The sequence below is a fragment of the Perna viridis genome, chromosome 5 (assembly GCF_037379345.1).
Source record: "Perna viridis isolate PV_CMFRI_1.1 ecotype Kerala chromosome 5, ASM3737934v1, whole genome shotgun sequence".
In the NCBI taxonomy this organism is placed as follows: domain Eukaryota; kingdom Metazoa; phylum Mollusca; class Bivalvia; order Mytilida; family Mytilidae; genus Perna; species Perna viridis.
This window is the reverse complement of record NC_142449.1, coordinates 50,577,431-50,597,861: the sequence shown is the minus strand read 5'-3', so window position 1 is coordinate 50,597,861 and position 20,431 is coordinate 50,577,431. Positions and strand designations below refer to the sequence as shown.

The 20,431-nt window shown below is 32.1% G+C and overlaps 1 protein-coding gene across 11 annotated transcripts in view; it reads right to left on the bottom strand.

The window, feature by feature from the left end:
* Window positions 1-19,835, bottom strand: part of LOC148618122 (protein fantom-like) — a 39,060-nt gene extending 19,225 nt beyond the window's left edge. For 10 of the 11 annotated variants that reach the window (XM_088586009.1, XM_088585999.1, XM_088586001.1 and 7 more), the window contains exons 1-22: window positions 19,799-19,835; window positions 15,729-15,816; window positions 15,082-15,211; window positions 13,665-13,732; window positions 13,021-13,121; window positions 12,086-12,166; window positions 11,534-11,625; window positions 11,073-11,150; window positions 10,567-10,639; window positions 9,493-9,563; window positions 8,487-8,592; window positions 7,619-7,765; window positions 6,600-6,673; window positions 5,875-6,014; window positions 5,356-5,462; window positions 4,708-4,825; window positions 3,448-3,566; window positions 2,682-2,783; window positions 2,203-2,274; window positions 1,676-1,756; window positions 1,347-1,462; window positions 950-1,019 (exon numbers count right to left, since the gene is read on the bottom strand). In XM_088586009.1, coding sequence (XP_088442135.1) covers window positions 950-1,019; window positions 1,347-1,462; window positions 1,676-1,756; window positions 2,203-2,274; window positions 2,682-2,783; window positions 3,448-3,566; window positions 4,708-4,825; window positions 5,356-5,462; window positions 5,875-6,014; window positions 6,600-6,673; window positions 7,619-7,765; window positions 8,487-8,592; window positions 9,493-9,563; window positions 10,567-10,639; window positions 11,073-11,150; window positions 11,534-11,625; window positions 12,086-12,166; window positions 13,021-13,121; window positions 13,665-13,732; window positions 15,082-15,211; window positions 15,729-15,786 — 2,004 coding nt within the window. In that variant the 5' untranslated portion in view covers window positions 15,787-15,816; window positions 19,799-19,835. Of the gene's footprint in view, window positions 1-949; window positions 1,020-1,346; window positions 1,463-1,675; window positions 1,757-2,202; window positions 2,275-2,681; window positions 2,784-3,447; window positions 3,567-4,707; window positions 4,826-5,355; window positions 5,463-5,874; window positions 6,015-6,599; window positions 6,674-7,618; window positions 7,766-8,486; window positions 8,593-9,492; window positions 9,564-10,566; window positions 10,640-11,072; window positions 11,151-11,533; window positions 11,626-12,085; window positions 12,167-13,020; window positions 13,122-13,664; window positions 13,733-15,081; window positions 15,212-15,728; window positions 15,817-19,767 lie in introns of all 11 variants that reach the window. The other variant, XM_088586000.1, reaches the window with a different exon arrangement.
* Window positions 19,836-20,431: the final 596 nt, after the last annotated feature.

The window sequence follows — 20,431 nt, the reverse complement described above, 5'->3', positions numbered from 1 at the left end:
CATTGTGACTTTATCATAAAAAAGAAGAGTTCAATTATTATTGCCTATTTATACCTTAGTTGCTGATACAATTGACTCGAAATTTACTGACCTCAACAAAACCTTATCATCAGCATCACAAGAAGATCATTAGACCTAACCAAATCATTGTGTTTCTGGTTACCTAACTCAGCACATTTTTGCTGATTAAACTTTAAAAAGCAGTGAGCAATACTCACTAACTCGACGCCTCCCAATTTCCCTATTTGATAACATGTACCAATCAAAATCTAAAATAGGAAGTACACAATAAGAATAAGTAGTAATAAAGTTTCTGTGAATGTTTCATTCAATTCCATTTAATGGTATAGAAAGGAAGAGTAACAGATAAGAGATGGGTCCTCCCTGAGAAATGGAAGGAAGGACGATTTCCCCTTTCACCATAAACCCTCCAATTTGCAAACGGGGGTATACATATGTCTGAGAACACACTCTGAAGGGTAAAAATTCTGGAAAAATCACAGGTATTTTCTGCGAAACAAAAAAAACATTTCTGGTTTTAACAACTTATTTTACAATCAGATTCAGTGAAAACAGGTTTTTCCAGTTGCTTATTATAATAGAAAAAAAAAATTTAAATTAAAATTTAACCTACTGACCATATAAATTCTTAATAGTGTAATCAGAAACACAACACATTTTTCTAGGCCTTATTATAATGCAAGAACAGGTTAAAACAATGGCTAAATCTATAGTTGTAACACTGAATCTTTTTTCTACTACTGGATTGAGTTACCTATTAGCGATTAGCTGAAGGCTTTTTTGATGACCAACAATACTGACCCACATATGACCTTAAATTCATGTAAACTTTTGTTAGAAGTATGATTAAACAGACATCTCACATTCAAAAAGACATGGCAAAACCCCTACCCCTCTTTTCACCATTTCTATAGACTAAGATGCTTACCTTTTGTAAGTAGTGTAGGAAGAAATCATCAACTCTGACAATGTACTGTGATGTGAAGTCAAACTCTGGCCTATAAAAAATTTTCATCTAACAGAATTTAGCAAATTTAAAATTTGGCCGTTTTCATAAAATAGAAAAAAAAAGAGTTATTTTAATATCATATATGCCCCTGGTGCTCTGACATAGATATTTCAGTAATTCTTCCAGCCAGTGCTAGGCTGAAAAATCCTTATATTTATCTTCAGGCATTGAATAAAAAGACACATCTTTAGGAACTTCTAATACAAAATCAACAACTTGCACAAAAACAAAGAGCATCTCCAAACACATTTATATCAAACTTTGCTTGATCTAAAAAGTTGCTCAGTCTATTTCTAAAGTTGTGCAGTACACTTACTTAGATCCTCTTATGACTGGTGTGGATTGAATTTCAAACTCAAAGAACTCCCAGGTACAGAACAGTAATGGGTCCTCATCTCCAAGGATCTTCAAACCATCTTCTGACATGCTCACCTAAAAGTGTACAATAAAACTGTAATATATTATATCCAAATCCCATACAGATCTCAAATCGTACTCAAACCTTTATAAATATAACAGATTATTTTGCAGCTTTATAATAAGGAGTTTTTGAAATTATCTCTGAGGCACAAATAAAAAAGCTTACAAATCAAATTAATCCTTCAGTTATGGAATAACAACAGAATTTACAGTATCAAGTCTCACCTTATGTACATGTATTTCAAATAAGTTTTGTCCTCTCTCCAAATGTATGGTCTCATCAAAGTCTAGTGTAGCATCTTCAATCTGAAAAATCAAACATATCAGCTCAAGAACAACCTTACAAATAGTATAATCCTGCATTTTCTGCTCATTTTCTTAACTTTGAAAGAAAACTCAAATAATTGCCAAAGAAAAAAAATTCACAATTAAGTTGAAAATTATAACATTTGATAATCATTGTAAGAAAAAATATTATAATTATGGCATGTACACAAAATATGTTGTACCATATTTTTGGACGAGTGTGGAATTCATATATTTAGTAGTTTCTATTTTATTTCATAGAACACAGTTGATGAATAATTGTAGAATCTCTTAATTATCAAGATGGAAAATGTATCAAGACTACCTAAGAAGTTGTGAGTCAATCAAAATCTGTTGATAAGCACCGAATACCTTTTGTCATCAAATTTTGAAATACATATAATGCTTAACACACTAAATCTGAATCTGAACAACAAAAGGTTTACCTCTTCTGTAGGGGCAGTAATCTTGTACTGTCTTGTACTGTAAGCCACATCTCGTAATTGACTCTCCAATTTCTATAAGAAGAATACATGAACTAATGAATAAGGCATGATTTATATTTATAATTGACAGCTGTGTTTTTCATACAGAGTTCAAATGTGAAGTGCTACTCTGACCTTCAGAAAAATATTAGAAATTACTTGTCATTACTGAGTTAAAAACCTTGTACTTAGTTCTACGTACATGTATACTGAAGTGCTTTAAAATAGAAATATAATTGAGTAATCAAAAAAATGTTTTACCCACAATGTTAATACTTCTTATGACTCTGTTTAAACATGCTAAAGTGCCCCTTATATTTCCTGTTTTGGATGATGCTACAGTAACCATGGTTAGCCTCAATTTCACCTTTAGACTTTTACATGAATCCTTGCAGCCATGGTAACCATGGTTACACATGATTCCACCTATAGACCTTTACCTTAATCCTTGCAGCCCTAATGTCCAACAGTCTGGCATATTCATCTAACTTGGTTTCATATTCCTTCTTAATCTCATCTATCTTGCTACTGCTTATCTCAACCTGAATTGTCAATGAAAAAAGTTAACTTAAGATCTTGGAGAATTTTGTTCTTCTTTGCAAATTTCTATAAAACTCAGTCTTCACTGAGCCAAAAGAGACATTGTTAAACAACAACTGGATGCATGTAGTGCAACATAATAACATACATGTATGAAATAATTGTGACATGATTACCATCATTTTTTTTTTCTGTTTACATATGATTCCAACACAATATATATATGATAATCATGCTTTTTTTTTAACATAATCACAGTCAAAATTTACATATGAGAATCATATGATAATTATTTGTAAGTTATCATAACATTTGCTTCCAATATGGTTATTGTATGGTTATTGTATGAATCGAGAAACATATAATAATCAAATTTGGCACTTTTGCTGTGAAAAATAACTATTTGTTTTTTTTTTTAACAAATGTCTTCCTAAGTTCATGTTTTTATGAGGAATTCCAAAATCCATATCTATGAAATTCTAAATCTATAACATTTAGGTTTTGTTATTGACAACTATGAGAACCTTTATTCCAATCCACCAAATTCCGGAGGAGATTTATAAGTATTAAGGAATATGGTGATGTCAATAGGTCAAAAACAATATGTCTTCCTCAGAAAGTGGAAGAGACATACTTTTCAGAAACAATGAAATCAGTTGACAGTACCTCATGTTGGTAGTCTTTATTGATCTTGTGTTGTATGACCAGTAGATTTCTGGTCTTCTCCAGTTCATGTACAGTCTCAGCATACTCTGCTTGTAATTCCAATAGCTGTTTATGTTCATCTACAACCAAATCATCAATCATGTTTTAAAAGTGTAATATTTATAGGTAGAATGACTTGATCAATACATGTCACTTTAATATCAAATTTAGTGCATTCGTTTTAAGTACTTTTCTGTCTAAGAATCATGCAAAATGTGTATTACCTCTAGAAATAACCTTCCAAGTGTTTATAAAGTTTGCCTTTTAAAGATATTGATTGGTCAAATTTAGTAGATATGCAATAAGGAAATATGGCAGGAAAATTTTCCCACACGTTTTCATATATATGCATTCAAAAAAATATCTACGTCAAAGATGCTTCAGGATAAATTTAGACAGCTTATTGGTTGTTTTCTTTTCTTTTCTAGAATTTTTGGCTTGTTCTTTATTTTCACTATTCTTTACTGTAAGATAAATGCTTTAACCTAAATGTGAGGTCTTAAAAATTATTATTCTATATTCAGTCAATTCATTTAATGTTTTGAAATTTTTCAGAACACCTAAAAAAAATCATTAAAAATCATCAGGCCAATACAATTAGATTGAAAATGAATTTGTCATTATAAGAATATTCATTGAAAAGTAGTAATACTATGAGTAAGCTAACAGAAAGGATAATGATCATTCATGAACTTGTGGATCGTTATGGTGTATCCATCTGCACCATGAAAACTGATTTATTCAACGGGTTATAGTTTTCCTTTCCTCGTTTGTCTACCCCAGACTTCTTTTTATGAGCATCTCAGAGGGTGTTTCTAAAAAAGCAGAGGATGCTTACCCTACCGGTGCACCTGGTCCATGCTCTGAGTTTTTAGTGGAGTCCGAGCTGCTCATTTGCTTTTGTTACTTTGTATGTTTGATTTTAGTTACTTTATGCTCTTTGTTGTGTATTTCTGTTTTCCATGTCTGGTCTTTGTCCCTGGATTGCATTCTTTTGATTACCGCTATAACCTTGGTTCCCTTGATTACTCTTCTATGCAAATCTACATATGATACCTAACCATCATTTAAAGTTTCGTTAAAATCCATTGACTGTCTGGATTAAGTCATTCTTACAAGAGATGTGCTGAGATGGACAGTCCGACACATGGATTTACAAGGTTATTCTTGTAAACCCTTAACTTTGTTGTATAAAAGTGATAACAAAAAGACATTTCCAACCTTTAGTCATTTCAACATCAACTTTCTGTAAGAAATCAGGATCAGGAATAGCTTTCTGTTTCTTTTGCTTGACTAACACTAGTGCTTCTTCAATCTCTGTGAAATCTATGGCACTCTCCTGTAAAAATAATCTCTCTTAACAACATGTCATTTTATATTGCAAGATTTTTTTCATTCTTTACATTGTAAAATTTAGATTAAATATTTTGGTTAACAAGGGTGGATAATTTCACTTTTCAAATATCACATAAAATCCTTCCAATGCACTTTTCAATCAATAATATAAGACAGCAAAATATTTTTGAAAGTTTATATCATATTGTCAAGGAAATAAGACTCAAACAAAAACTTTAATCAGACAGACAGAACCTTTAATCTTGATACTCTTCAACCTTGTTTGAAGCATAAAATACCACTGAAATTTACCCCCGTAGTTCAGGAAGTTGATATCAAACAGCACCAAAATTTGCTTACAAACTATGAACCATCTTATATAGCCCCACTGCAATTTGAAAATAAATCCATCCATTTGGGAGTTGTGATAACTGCAGCATAATTTGGATCGACAGATAGATGGAATGTAGACAAAAAAGATGATTCCATATACAAAGCACACATTGAGTGGGGGTACACTCTGTGTCATCATACCTTAGTAAAGAATCTCATTTTTTCCTTTAGATCATCATACTCTTCCTTTAGCTGGTAATGTTCCACTTGCATTGCTCTATAATCCTGTTGTAATTTCTCATATTGATCTGGAAAATATAATAAACAACATCATACAGCTTCTAAAATAACCTTAATTTAAATTTATTTGAATTGAAGACATTACTCCTTGAAACATATGTACAGCATACCAAAATTTGCAATATTTATATAATTGGTGTTTTTTGTGTTTGTTCACAATATTATTTTCAGTCTGCCTTAAAAGGTAGCTAAAACTTAAATAAACTGATTTAAAGAAATCAATATTTTTTTCATAATGATAAATAAGTTATCATTTTTAAAAGTGAATTGAAATCTATTTTGATTGTAATATACAACTGTATAATGTTTCATAATAATCAATGGATTAAAGTCAGAAAAAAAGTGCTTTACAAGTTCTACAGCATCCACTGACTTAATATTTATTTTTCAACCATTTTAAACCACAATATTCCTCCTCACCTGACTCCCTGGCAAGTTTATCCAATATTCCACCTTTCTCTCCCAGATCAGCTTTCAGAGTGGCCTCAAGCTGGGCAATCTGGACTTTGAGGGCATTCTCTCTCTGTCTCCATTCTCTTTCTCTTTCCAAATCAAATGCACTGTAAAGTATGAAAAGAATCATTATTCATTAGAACTGACAAAATATCCAACTAACGAATACTTCTCTTGATATACAGTAATAACATATAAGTTAAATATTTCATCTATGAAAGACAGGACTGGATTTTAAGGCTAAGTACACATTCTAGGTTGAACACTTGGAATTCCAGTTCAAACAGTTTCTTACTTAAAATCATAAAAATATTTTAATGAATTGAAAAGAGGCTAGGAAGGACAATATACATGTACTAGATCACTGATTTCTGGTCTTCAATTAAACGCAGCATTTAATCAATGCAGAAAACTCCATTAAGCACATACAAGATTAAGAATCAATCTGATGAAATACTGGGTAAACTTATCCTCAATATTTCACTTTATCTTTGGATTTTCTTTTTATATGTGTGAATATCTTCCATTAATTAAGTCAGAATTCATTACGATACACAAAGTAAAGTTGCAAACATTGTCAAGCTGGGTAGACTCCCACTTGTACACGAAATTCAGATGAACAGAATAACAGATGGACCAGGTGATTCTGATATAACATCCACTTGTTGAGTGGGGTATAATATAGAACTAACCTGTTGACAAATTTTTCATTGGCTTCTTTCAGAATCTGGTTCTCCTTCTCTAAACAGGAAACCTGCTCTTGTAACTGAAACAATTATATCATCAATTAACTTATTAGCAATTACTGACAATAGTAGAGTCCTTTTAAACATAGTATAAATGATCCAGTATACATGTAATCTTTCTGTTCCTGTCTTAACTTATATGATATTAATGGTAGTTACTTTGTTTTGTTAACTTTAAGACAGGGATGATTTGAAAATAACAAGAATACAGAATGGCAAAATCTGAGGTAAATATACAATAAATTAAGAACCATTACAGAAAAGTAAGTGAAAAAGTTGAAATTCTGACATCAACAGAAAAAAAAATCACTTAAAGGATTAATCATTTGAATCTGATATTACCCAGTACTCTATATAGCTATCAATAGCAAGGGATAAAATTAGACAGCTAGAGACTAAAATATAATGATAAAGTTTACCTTATATAAAGGTAAAATTTTGTTTTTAGGGTAAACTAGCCTGTTAACATTTCCCAATACAAGCTATACTCACTCACCTCAATAAGCTTCCTGTTATTAGCTGTACCAAATACCAGCTACACCCAGTCACCTCAGTGAGCCTCCTGTTGCTAGCTGTACCAGCTACACCCACTCACCTCGATGAGCTTCCTGTTATTAGCTGTACCAAGTACCAGCTACACCCACTCACTTCAATGAGCTTCCTGTTGCTAGCTGTACCAAGTACCAGCTACACCCACTCACTTCAATGAGCTTCCTGATGCTAGCTGCACCAAGTACCAGCTACACCCACTCACCTCAATGAGCTTCCTGATGCTAGCTGTACTAAGTACCAGCTACACCCACTCACCTTAATGAGCATCCTGTTGCTAGCTGTACCAAGTACCAGCTACACCCACTCACCTCAATGAGCTTCCTGTTACTAGTTGTACCAAGTACCAGCTAAACCAACTCACTTCAATAAACTTCCTGTTATTAGCTGTAATAAATACATGCTATACCTCTCACCTCAATAAGCTTCCTATTATTAGCTGTACCAAATTTCAGCTCATTCTGTAGAGTAAGCACCCTATTCTGTTCCTCCTTCAGCTGCATATTTAATCTCTCCATTTCCATTAACATGCTGTCATGACCATGTTTTACAGTAGCCATGTTCTACAACAGAATGTAAATGAACTCTCATTATATAATGTAAATATAACACATGCCTAAAGGATTCTTGTGCAAGATTTGATTTTTGTAGAGTAACAATTACCATGTTTTTTGTGGACTTCGCAAACCAAAAATTTGGGACCCAATGAAAAAAAAATCACTGGAAAAACATTGATAGCTACATTCAACTGTAATCCATTAATCTAAGATAATGAATCAACAGAATTTCCCAAAGCAACAAAAATAAAATGGGTTCTGCAACAGGGTTTTGTTGCTACAACATTTAAGCAATCACTACAAAAGTTTAATGGACCTCATCATGAACTTGTGGATTGTTATGACAAATCCATCTGCACTACCAGAACCGATTTGTTCATCATGTCATAGTTTTCCTCTTTTGTCTACCCTGGATATGACATCTCATCTGTACACCTGGACCACGCTCTCATTTTTTCAATGGAGTCTGGGTTGCTCATTTCTTTGTGTTTCTGTTTATTTCATGTTCTTTGTTGTCTGTGTGTTTTCCTGTCTTTTCATTCATAATCCTTGATCCCTTGATTTCTTATTTTTCCTCAGTATGCAAACAAGTAAGTATGAATTCAGTAATTACATCATTGTGCATTTTCCCTTCATTTAGACACTTGCTATCATTTTGGAGTTGTTAAACTGAAACAATCAACAATTTAAACAACAATATGTAAACTACTGGACATGAACAACTTACAGATTCTAAATGAGTATATTTTTCCTGTAGCTCCATCAGCCTCGTCGACTTTTCTTTTACCTCTCTCTGTAACTTTATCATGTCAATGTTCTCTTGTACTGAAAATCTGCCGGAGAAGGATATTTTTTCAATTATTTTCTACAGACTTTTTCAATAAACTATATACATGTAGATTGTAGGCATCCATGTCCAAAACTTGACACTACTCAGTAAAATTTGTATATCATGACATACATGTTTATAAAGTTTTATAAAGATAAAGCCCAATCCTAATATAAAAAAGAAGTTTCAATGATACCTTAAAGACATGACTTGCAGAAACATGTAGATGCACAGACCAAAATTTCATATGCTCCAAATTTACTATGTGTGATAAAGATAACACTGTATTTTCAGCTTCTTTTCAGATGCATGTAATTCAGTAATTTAATTCAAAGGCTGAGATACAGTCCTCCTTATTGTGTGGAAACAGTTGTTTGAGTTGAAGCAAACTTTTACTTTCTGAACAAAAGTGTTAAGTGTATAGTTATTCTGCTTCAATTTATAATTTATCTGTACAGCACATTTCTGGTCATAATCAGTGGTCAAAATAGCTGTTTTTCTTTAATTTGACATAAATATATAATAGCACCCATTCAATATGAAATTCAAGTGCCTGCACCAATGTAAAGCAATGTAATAGTTTGAGATTCTTATGTATTTTTGCCTATTTTATCAGAATTCATGAAGGTTTGGTGGGACTAAATTGGTGGAAACATTGCAAATTTGAAAATACGATCAGTTTCTTACAAAAATTTACTTTTTTAACTACATTCAACTTGTCATTACTTGCAAAGAACTACCTTAAAATTTCCAATATACTTCATCAAGTCCTCAACAAAAATTTAAATTGATAACACTCCATTATCATGTTCAGCCTAGTAGGGATGAAAAACAGCCCTAAGTGTACCTCACCCTAGGATAAACAGATGTAATTGCATTTTCAGCTGAAGGCTATCAAAATTACCTGTGTTCAGCAGTCATTTGTTGTTTTATTTTGACAAGATCTTCTTCATACCCTGCTTCCTGTAACTTCATCTAAAATAGCAAATAAAATATATATAGACTAAAACTAATATAAATCTATGTTGCAAGTTTTAAATCAGGTGTGGTTACAAATTTGTATAATGCTATCATCTGTTATCACAATGCAAGAACTTTTTCACTATCCATTTATGTGTACTGGAAATTAAGGAACTTTTGTCAAGTTTTCTTTTATTATAAACAAGAGGCTCCCAGGAGCCTGAATCTCTCGTCTGGTTAAATTTTTGCCTTTCAAAGGCAATTACAAGGAGTTGTCCAACAATTCTGACTTCTAGAAGACCTTGGAAGGACTCATCATAAGGATTATTTCATCTATGAAAGTTTCTTTCTATCTATTATAGTTATAAAGATATTGCTGAAAACTGCCAAAACATCATTTATCGCCTTTCAAGAGCAATTATTTTATCAAGGAGTTGTCCGACATCTCTGATCCCCACAGACTTATCATAAGAATCATTTCACCAATAGAAAGTTTCCTTCCATCTATCATAATTTTCAAGATTACAGCTACACCAAAGCACATGATTTATTCATCCTTCTTTTTCAATGTATAAAATCTCATTGGGTTCATCTTTTTTTTTTTCAGTGTTTACAGTACCTTTATATTTTTAAACAAACACTGGAAACATTAAAAAAACAAAAGGAACTTTCTTCAAAGAACTTTTACCAAAAAAAGTTTTGTTTTCAGTTTGTGAAGAAAGTACACTGTGTTGACAGTATAACACATTACAGCGTAATCTGTCAAAAGATTCAAATCTGACTTCTGCAGTTTATTGTAGTAAAATGTATTAAGTTCCCAGTGTACAAAAAATGGTGTCCGGTACTAATTTTTGTTATTTTCACTATGGACAGACAGCTTAAAAAATAGTACCCAAAAAATGTTGTACTTACTCATTTTTTTTTTTTTTTGGAAAATGCAAAAATTGGTTCCCGTGAATATTTTTAGAAGACAAAATCAGAGGTAAAATTAAAACATTTACAGTACTATCCTGCCTACCCTTTGCTTGAACTCTTCCATTTCTTGTTCATACATCTCACATTGTTCTTGTAACTGAGCAATAATATCATCTCTGTAAAAAAAATTTATTCATACTGCAATCCTTCTATTTATTATTTTTGACATACATTCACCGACCACACAACAATTTTGCCCTGTATAAACTATATTTTTTGATTAATGTAACATTACTATAAGCATGATATGTGTAAGTAAAGGTCTCCAGTTAGCTAGAGAGTGATAAATTTGTTATAAAAAAATAAGCATGATGAAAAGTTCAAGATTGCAATATTTAGGTAATACCAGAAATTTAACTGGAAATATATAAATGAAGACTATATGAATTTGACATCAACCAAAAAAAAACCACTTGTTACTCAATTCAATTCTTAGCCTTGGGGCATGGTAACATTTTTATACCCCTTCCACTAGTTTTGAAGGGGCAAACAAGAAATGCACAAATTCAATGCCTATTCATAAATTCAATACCAAAACCAATCACTTACTTTTGTCTAATATCTAGTCTGAGGTTGTCCAGTTGATTTTGTCCATAACGATGTAAAGTTGGAGATGAAACTGTTTTCCTGAAAAATAAAAAGCCACAATTTGCATCAATATATCACAACAAAAAAATAGAGACATGATTTTCATAATTTGGTAAAATTGTTGGTTCATATACATGTGAAAATTAAAAGGATTTCTAATGGTAAAATCAGGAGTTATGAAATACAAAAATTTCTAGGAAAAGAAATTATATCAGAAAAGTATTTAACAGAGGATCATGCAATTTTTAAACAAGACCAATACTATCATGCCTGGATCTGCATCACCGTTGTGTATTTGTCAACATATAAGCATCTTCAATATCAGAGCTGATTTTATGTGGAAGAACAGGTAAGGGAAAGAACTGTTATGGTAAAATCCAGATTACAAAAAAAACAACAACTAAAATCCTGTTACAACTAACCTGTGTGGAGTGGTCTCTGAAGGGCCCATAACTCTTCTATTTTTAGCTAATCTCACATCTTCTGGTGGTGGAGCTTGAGTTTTTGCAATACCCTAAAATTCACAAAAAAAAAAAAAAATACATTATTTTTCAGACTCAGCTGCTTAGAATTTAAGTTTCATGTCATTCCTGTGTCTGCATTAATTCATTATTTATTCTATTTTAAGTGTGAACTGAAATATAATCAAAACAAAATCCATAAAATATCAAATAATTTGATGGCCATGAAATATACAATATAAACTTCTTTAACAATGGTAAATGAGTAGTCATAAAACTCAACATCATATAATAGTGTGTTTGATAAATTGCCAACTCACAGTATTGATTCTGGAACCAACATGTGTATATGAAGATGGGGTCTTGTTTGATAAATAGTTAAATCACATTATTGATTCTGGAACCAACATGTGTATATGAAGATGGGGTCTTGTTTGATAAATAGTTAAATCACATTATTGATTCAGAAACCAACATGTGTATATAAAGATGGTGTTTTGTTTGATAACTCACAGTATTGATTCTGGAACCAACATGTGTATATGAAGATGGTCTTTTTCCTGCAGCTGACAACTGTTCTTTTGATAACTTCAACTATGAAAAAAAGATGACATGAAAGTAAAAATTCATTGAAATAAAAAAATCATTCTTATGCCTTTAAAGAGCAGCAGGCACTGGTAAACAAGCTTAAATAAAATAAATTCATTCTTATGCTTTTAAGAATTGGCAGGCATTGGTAATCAAGGTTAAGGGAAACAATTCTGCTTTGTTCACTATGCCAACTCACCCTTTGATATATTAAAGTAACTTTTTTTACAAATGTACTATGGTGAGCAAAAAGAGGGCTTAAATATTATAGTTATTGCAGATGAATGCTTTGTGGATGACTTAAAAAATTACCGAGGCCAAAAGCAGAGGTTGATATCTCTTAAGCTCGCCATTGAGCTGAAATAATTGTTTCACAAGTATTATATTTTGTTGTAGAAAACTTTCCTACTCAGCTACTTTTCATCTTGAGTTTTAAAACAAAATATCTTGGTATACATATTGAAAATGTGATATAGTAAAACAGACAGTTGTGCAATATCATTAATAACAACAACCTCATATATGCAATGGCACAAAATATGGGTGTTCCAGTAATACATTGTCTAAATTGAAACCAGAGATGATTTTACAAGGTCTCCAAACAAAGCGGAAGTTGGGCAAAATCGGAAGTAATTATACAGTAAAAAAAGAATCATAAAGGGTAAAATCCGGATTTGAAATAGTGGAATTCTGCTAAAAAGAGCAAAAAAAAATCATCCTTGTGAAACTATAAAGTATGAAATTTAATGAAAATATTTACAAGACCTGCTGAAAAGATTTAACAAAGAAAATTGGTCTTAAATGAAATAAAACAGAGTCAAATTCTACACTTCTTTGAGATAATCTGAACTATGCACTACCTTTTCAGTCAGCTGGTAGTTCTGTTTTTCTAATTTCATTATTCTTTCTTTCATGTCTTCCATTTTCTCTGCCATTTCAATGTTCATTCCAGGTGTTTTCCCTATTGGTGTAGAATTAAAGCATCCTTAATAAATTTAAATATAAAAAGGATACACAATTCTAAAACAGAAAAGTTTATAATTTTATAGATATTTAATTATCAAAACTGTAGAGTTCTACTTTATAAACCACCAAAAATATCTTAATTACAAGTAATTACCATCAGAATTTTCAATGCAGATTTTATGAAGCTTCATCACTAATAATGTATTGTATATGAAGTAATGATTGCTAGAAAAAAAAGCTAGCATCTTATACAAGTTACAAATTTTCATGTATTTGCTTGTTCCATTCAAAGCCATTAAGAAATGCTGACAGTAAAAGTAAAGCACATTTACCAATTTGACACTGAATGTAATAGATACAAATTTTCAGCCGAACAATTGTAGATCAATCCGTAAGTACATGTATACTTCAAATCATTTTAGTAAAAATTGTAAACAATGAACTTCTTCAAATCCGTACTCTACTCAAATTTCAACCAATCAGACTGCTTAAAATTTAAGATTTGGGGGGAAGACTTTTCACAAAACCAGGCCCATACCTCCTAAATGTTCTTTATCAGTTTCTTTCTTTTTGTCATTGACAAGACGAAGGAGTTTGGTTGCCATCCTGTAAATAAAAAGTGTAAAATGTAAAAAATTCACTTTATTCAATTTTTGTAAATGGCTATAAAAATAATTGTTATGAATTTATGTGCGGTATGCGGAATGAATTTGAAAGATTGCGCATTAATCTTTTAATGGGGATTTTGTGTAAGTTGGATAACTATTGCCGTTAACCAGTTTGGCGGTTAATTGCACGGGTATTTAGTTATCGAGGACTGGGTAGTGACCACACAATCGCACGTAATATATATAGGCAGAAGTCTTCAAGTTTTTATATACATGTAGTACAGTATTTAAATGTGTTGTATTCATTTTGTAGATTATTTTGTTACATAACGTGATACTGTTAAAGATGCTACCAGGCAGTGTATCTTGTGTTTTTGATGGACTTTATTTTTGTTGTTTGATGGATTTTTGACCTGATCAGATGCATATTGTATTAATAAAACAAAATTAGAGGTGGTCACTGTGCCATTCAGTATCCAAACTTGTGTTTGCTTTATTGTACATGTATTTAGAAAGTAAAGGCTAATGTAGAGGTGTACATAATTGCATTTGCTCAATTATGTACACGTATGTTCAGTACAGATGGAGCTTTTTAGCACATAAATACTTTATGTTTGTTTAAACAAAGTGCATTAAAACATAAGAGGTTTTCAGGCATAATGGTTAAAAAAAAATAAAATTTGGATTTTTTTGTCTCTGGTCTGGAAAACTGTTATGGTTTTATAAATTTATCATCACGTTCATTTGTGCACTTGACTGGAAGGTTCAAAATGGTTAAGTAAATGCAGTAAGTTGACACTGATTAAAACATCGCCACTAATAACATGCCAATCTGTTTACTCTTGAAAGATTTTGATGTCATGGAGCATCATTCAACATTTTTCCTCAAAAAGCACATTTCCTGAACTGTATATTAAATATTCATCAACTTGAGCAATATATATCATGGTATATTTTACAGACAAGTTTGTCTACTTGCTACTGACAAAAAAAAAACAACAATAAAACAAAAAAAAAAACAACCTTCCTCCGGCATCAATTTTCTTAAAAAGTGGTTTGAGAACCCAGAAGTATTTTTGTGTAGCCATTTTACAGTTGAAACAAAGTTCACTTGCATTAGAATTAATGGGTAAGAGTAATCAAGGGAACCAAGGTTATAGCGGTAATCAAAAGAATGTATCCCAGGGACAAAGACCAGACATGGAAAACAGACATACACAACAAAGAACATAAAGTAACTAAAATCATACATACAAAGTAACAGAAGTCTACAAATGCAAGTTATTTGATTGATTACCTTTTTATTACATTGATTTATTCAATGAAGAGCCAAGTTTTAAATCTTACTTTTTGATTTTCTCCTCTTGTTTCCTAGCATGTTTCTTCAGGATAAGATTCTCTTCATAGATGCGAAGATATTTGTCTTCTAATGTGTCACGGTCCCATTTTCCCACCATTCTCCTTTGTTGTTCTGCACCTAAAACAAACGAAAAAAATAAGCTTTAACTGAAACACAGACCTAAGAAGAATTACTAAGTTTTTGTCTTGTTATAGAAAATATTCTAACAAACACATATATTTCATTTATTGTTTGAGAAACATTATAAAATATTAGTCAATATGAAGAAATTTTTCATACATGATTATGATAAAAAAAAATATAGCATGTGCGTATAAAAATTCTTTCAGTTGCGTTTTCCATATTTGTGGTTTTCAATTTAAGTAGACTGCCTTCAAAAGGCCATTGAAGCAATTCTTTGTTTTGCAACAATCTCAATCTCCATTTATGTGTATGGTACATGATTTCACAACTTTGACATGGAAAATTCAAAAACAAAGAACAAAAGGGAGCTACAATTCATCTGCCATCAAATTAAACATTCTGTCTTTAATAATAAAAACGTATGTTGACAGTAGAATGGACTGACAAATAGTGGTAAACAGTAATACGGGCGTCAAAAGACAAATCTAAGACTTGAGATGAAGAAACTTACCTGCATCATGCCTTCCACCACCTGGGTCACGGACTGGTATTGTGTCTATGTCTCCCATGTCTTAGTTACATGTAGATCAATCTATTACCTAAAACAATACATCACTTTTATTAGTACTTCATACTGATTTGCAATAAAAAAGGGTTTTTCACTTACAAATGCATATCATACAGGGGCTGTTCTGGCTTTCAAATCTCTGTTGCCAGAAAAGTCACCAGCTGTCAATTTTTGTCGCCAATTTTCAGAAATTAGAGCAAAAAAAACAATTTTTTTTCTCTACTTTTTTAAAATATGATAGTATTAAGTCCAGTGATGAGTTGTCTTTGTCAATTCATCAAAATAACCCCTTCATTCATGACATATATGTATCAAAGATTCACTCTTGATTATGTATATAGAAGGTTTTTAGCTCTAGCTCTAGTCTTAGTCAAGATTTAAAACCATTACTCACTTTTTATATGCAAAATAATAAAGTACTACTCCAGATACAGGTGTTTTGTTTCTATCAAGGACTTTATAATACTATGCTCATGTAGTCCCTGATTTCAAAACGTGTTGACCTTTATCCTTTGTGGTCTAATTAAAGTTTATCTTAAAATATAATTTTATTTTTTATTTATAAATTTTCAATAAACTTGATTGTTTTTTTTTCAAGTGATAAAATTTCTAGCAAACTACCATGGACCATTAATTGTGTCCCTTTCCAATTATCTCTAATTCTCTTTATCTGAATATTATGACTGAATATGTATATCTATTTGCTTACCGATTCCCCCCCCAAAAAAAACGCACATGACAAAAGTGTAAACAAATGTCATCCATTTTCTTTTATCAATTCTTGCATTTCAAAGTGTTTTAGACACTTCCTGATGGGATAATCATTGTTAATTGGATTTAATTTATTCTGTCATAAGGTAAATCTGTTTTTGAATGAATCATATGGTATAACAGGGCCGTGAATCTTCTCTGTAGCCATGTACACATGGCCATGATTGTGTTTACCTTTGACCAGATGGTGAGTTTTAATTGGCTCAATAATATAGTTACATCTGAATGACACCTCCCAGGAGGATATTGTGAGTCACGGTCACCTGGTCTAATTACATTGGCTTCAGTCATAAATTGGTTGTGGTCAATTAACTTTGACCAAGTGTCAACACAATTGTTCAATTTAAGAGAATATCCGTTGCTGACAAACTTCATGTCAATTTTAATATACAAAACCTAGGCGCCAAGAAAACTGCCAACTGGTTATTTTTGTCAACAGATAAAATAAAAAATTGCAAATTGCGACATTGGCAAAGCCCAGCAAGATCCCTGTCATAAATAAAATAGGGGTTAAAACATAGATAGTCCTGTTTTGTGTGATTTTAACATAAGTTCTTTATAGGACAGACTTACAATCCATAAAGCATAATTTGCGATAAAATTCATCTATGGAAAATGCGTAAAATTACAGAGAAACATATCTCTGCTTATTTTCTATACATTAGATTATTTCATGACTTCAAGAGATAACAGCATTGATATTATCCAAGGTTATAAATTGACATCATCATACTATAAAAAAAAACAACATTTAATTTTCTAGTTATCTAAGAGGATGCTTGAATAATGTGTCTGATGTTTATCTATCAAACACGCCTTTATTATATTAACTTCTAAGCCTTTTTAGCAGTGAGGTCTGTTTTGGCTCCATGCCATGGCCCATGACAGTATGAGCAGTGAGGTCTGTTACAGCTACATGCCATGGCTCATGACTGTATGAGCAGTGAGGCCTGTTACAGCTACATGCCATGGCTCATGACTGTATGAGCAGTGAGGCCTGTTACAGCTACATGCCATGGCTCATGACTGTATGAGCAGTGAGGCATGTTACAGCTACATGCCATGGCCCATGACTGTATGAGCAGTGAGGCCTGTTACAGCTACAAGCCATGGTCCATGACTGTATGAGCAGTGAGGTCTGTTACAGCTACATGCCATGGCCCATGACTGTATGAGTAGTGAGGTCTACTACAGATGCATGCCATGGCCCATGACTGTATGAGCAGTGAGGCCTGTTACAGCTACATGTCATGGCTCATGACTGTATGAACAGTGAGGTCTGTTACAGCTACATGCCATGGCCCATGACTGTATGAGCAGTGAGGTCTTTTACAGCTACACGCCATGGCCCATGACTGTATGAGCAGTGAGGTCTATTACAGATGCATGCCATGGCCCATGACTGTATGAGGAGTGAGGCCTGTTACAGCTACATGTCATGGCTCATGACTGTATGAGCAGTGAGGTCTGTTGCAGCTACATGCCATGGTCCATGACTGTAGTACAACAAATATCTGTATTAGAATCAACTGCTACCGTACATGTACTTCAAGTCATAACTACATGGGCATGCTAATCTGTACATTGTATCTATTTTTTAATTACATTAATTTTTAAAAATTGGTTTGAACATGATCCAGCTTAGCTGCTTATAGGATGGTCGGTCCACCCCATTTTTGATGCCCTGCGACCTTTAAAACATTTGCACAACATCCTGTCTATGCTGTTCTTTTCCAAAGTCTTTATCTTTTTTTTGTGAAATGGAATTCATTATTTTTATGCCTTGAGCTTTGATAAATCAGAACATATGGTGGAAACCTCTTTATCTTTAACATGGTTTTATTCTACATGTTTGCAGTTTTTCTATGACTTTTATATATTTGGTCTTTCTTCAAACTATTTCTCAAGCATATCTGGAGCGTTGAATAAGTTACAACTGACAGTTCAACTTAGGATGTACAAGAGGACTTCTGTATTCAATTTTCTTGGACTACTGTCACCAAAAACAGGACAACTAAAATATACGGAAAAATGCAGATTCATTTGGTTCCGATTTGTAGAAATTTACGTATGAAGCATAAAACAAAAAATTAATGCAATTCACATGAATTACAAAATTTTAAGATACAACGTATGTGGTAAAAATAATTATTTATTAAATACTTTGATATTTTAACTTTTTTAATTTAAAATTGTTTGAAAGATGACTAATTATTATGACATAATCTACCAAAAAACACTGATAAAAATATTGAAAGTTCATTTAATATATCTGAGGTAAAATTTAGGAAATACAAGCTGGTAGCCCAGACCATATTTTTTTAAAATATTTTCTATATGTTCAACTAAATCTTACCCAAAAGTTTGGTACCCCAGCTCAAAATCTAGTAGCCATGGACAGTTCTCAAAGAACGTATAAGGATGATTTCTCATACAAAAATCATAATTATTACTATTCATAGCAACACACATGAAAGTGAAGTCAATAGTGAACCTACATTTTACGAATCCTCTGACCATGTTAAATATATGTATATTTTATGATTCAAAATTTTAGTAGTTCGACTGACAATCACTTGTTGAACATTTACTTGTTCAATACAAAATTTGGTCACCTTGGGTGATCAGACTAGCATATTTGTGGATGCCTGTTGTACTCATTCCCAAGATTTTTTCAGAAAGAACTTATACGGACAATGCATGCAGAATCTTGCCTGATCTCATAAATTGCAATTAATCTTGATCAAAAGATGGATATTAACATTGAATCTAATGCAGCTAGTTAACCTTAAAGAGTGATGTTATGTCAGCTGGTTAAAATGAATGCAAAATATATAAACAAGAAGGATGAGTTTCACTGTCAGGATAATATCATGTTTCAACATGTTCTTCTAATGTGGGCTTTTAAAGATCGTACAACAACCAGATGTATTCGAGTGTTAGAAAGCAGTCTTATAATTAAATGATTTCAAGCATTAATTCAAGGTATTCTATGATTTTTGAAAAAAAAAGAAGAAAACAATTGTAGTTTGCAGCACATTTTCACCGTCTTGCCACTGTCACCAATGTAAACAAATACCGAAAAACGAGATATCTTGTCCTCTGAACGAGCAAATATGTCAAGGACAAGAAGAGTGCAAAAGGGGCAGAAGTTTTACTTCTAGCCAAATACAAACTGACAAAAACCGTCCTTTATATACTAAATAATTACTTTTAAAAACGCTTTATATTTTTTCTCTTACCTAAACATTCCATGTGCATGCGCAGTCAATCGGAAGCAAAATTACCAAGATTAAAGTGTTCATTTTATCACGGGTTACCCATTTGTTATTTCCTCCATTACTTATTAATATCAAACAGGTATAACTTGAAGATAGACAAAATCATAAAACAGAAGGTATGAAAGTTTTAAATGAAAAAAGATAAAATAAAATATTGTTTTAAGCAACTGTGTCAATTTGTATGGATTGTGTCATCTGCGATTTTGAATCAATTTAACTGGTAAGAGACATCAAGGACGTTTTCATATATGCATGTATACTAGGTGTGATAAATAAAAGAAAACAAAAAAATAAAAATACTTTTTGTGCCACGCCTCCTTTGAACAAGAACACAAACAGATGGATTAATATGTTATTGCAACATTATGGAAGTCCTCTCCCATACAAAAAATGATTAAAAATAATACATAATGACGGAAATTAAATATAACTTTAAATAATAATCAAAAACGACGATAAAGAATAGTAAAAAGGCTAACACATCAACATGAACGATGTGAAACTAAGACTGTGGAATAGAATAGAGGGGGTCTGATAAAAGGGGTCAGGTGAGAAGTATATTTGCTCATTCTCAAGACAATCATTGGTCCAGGG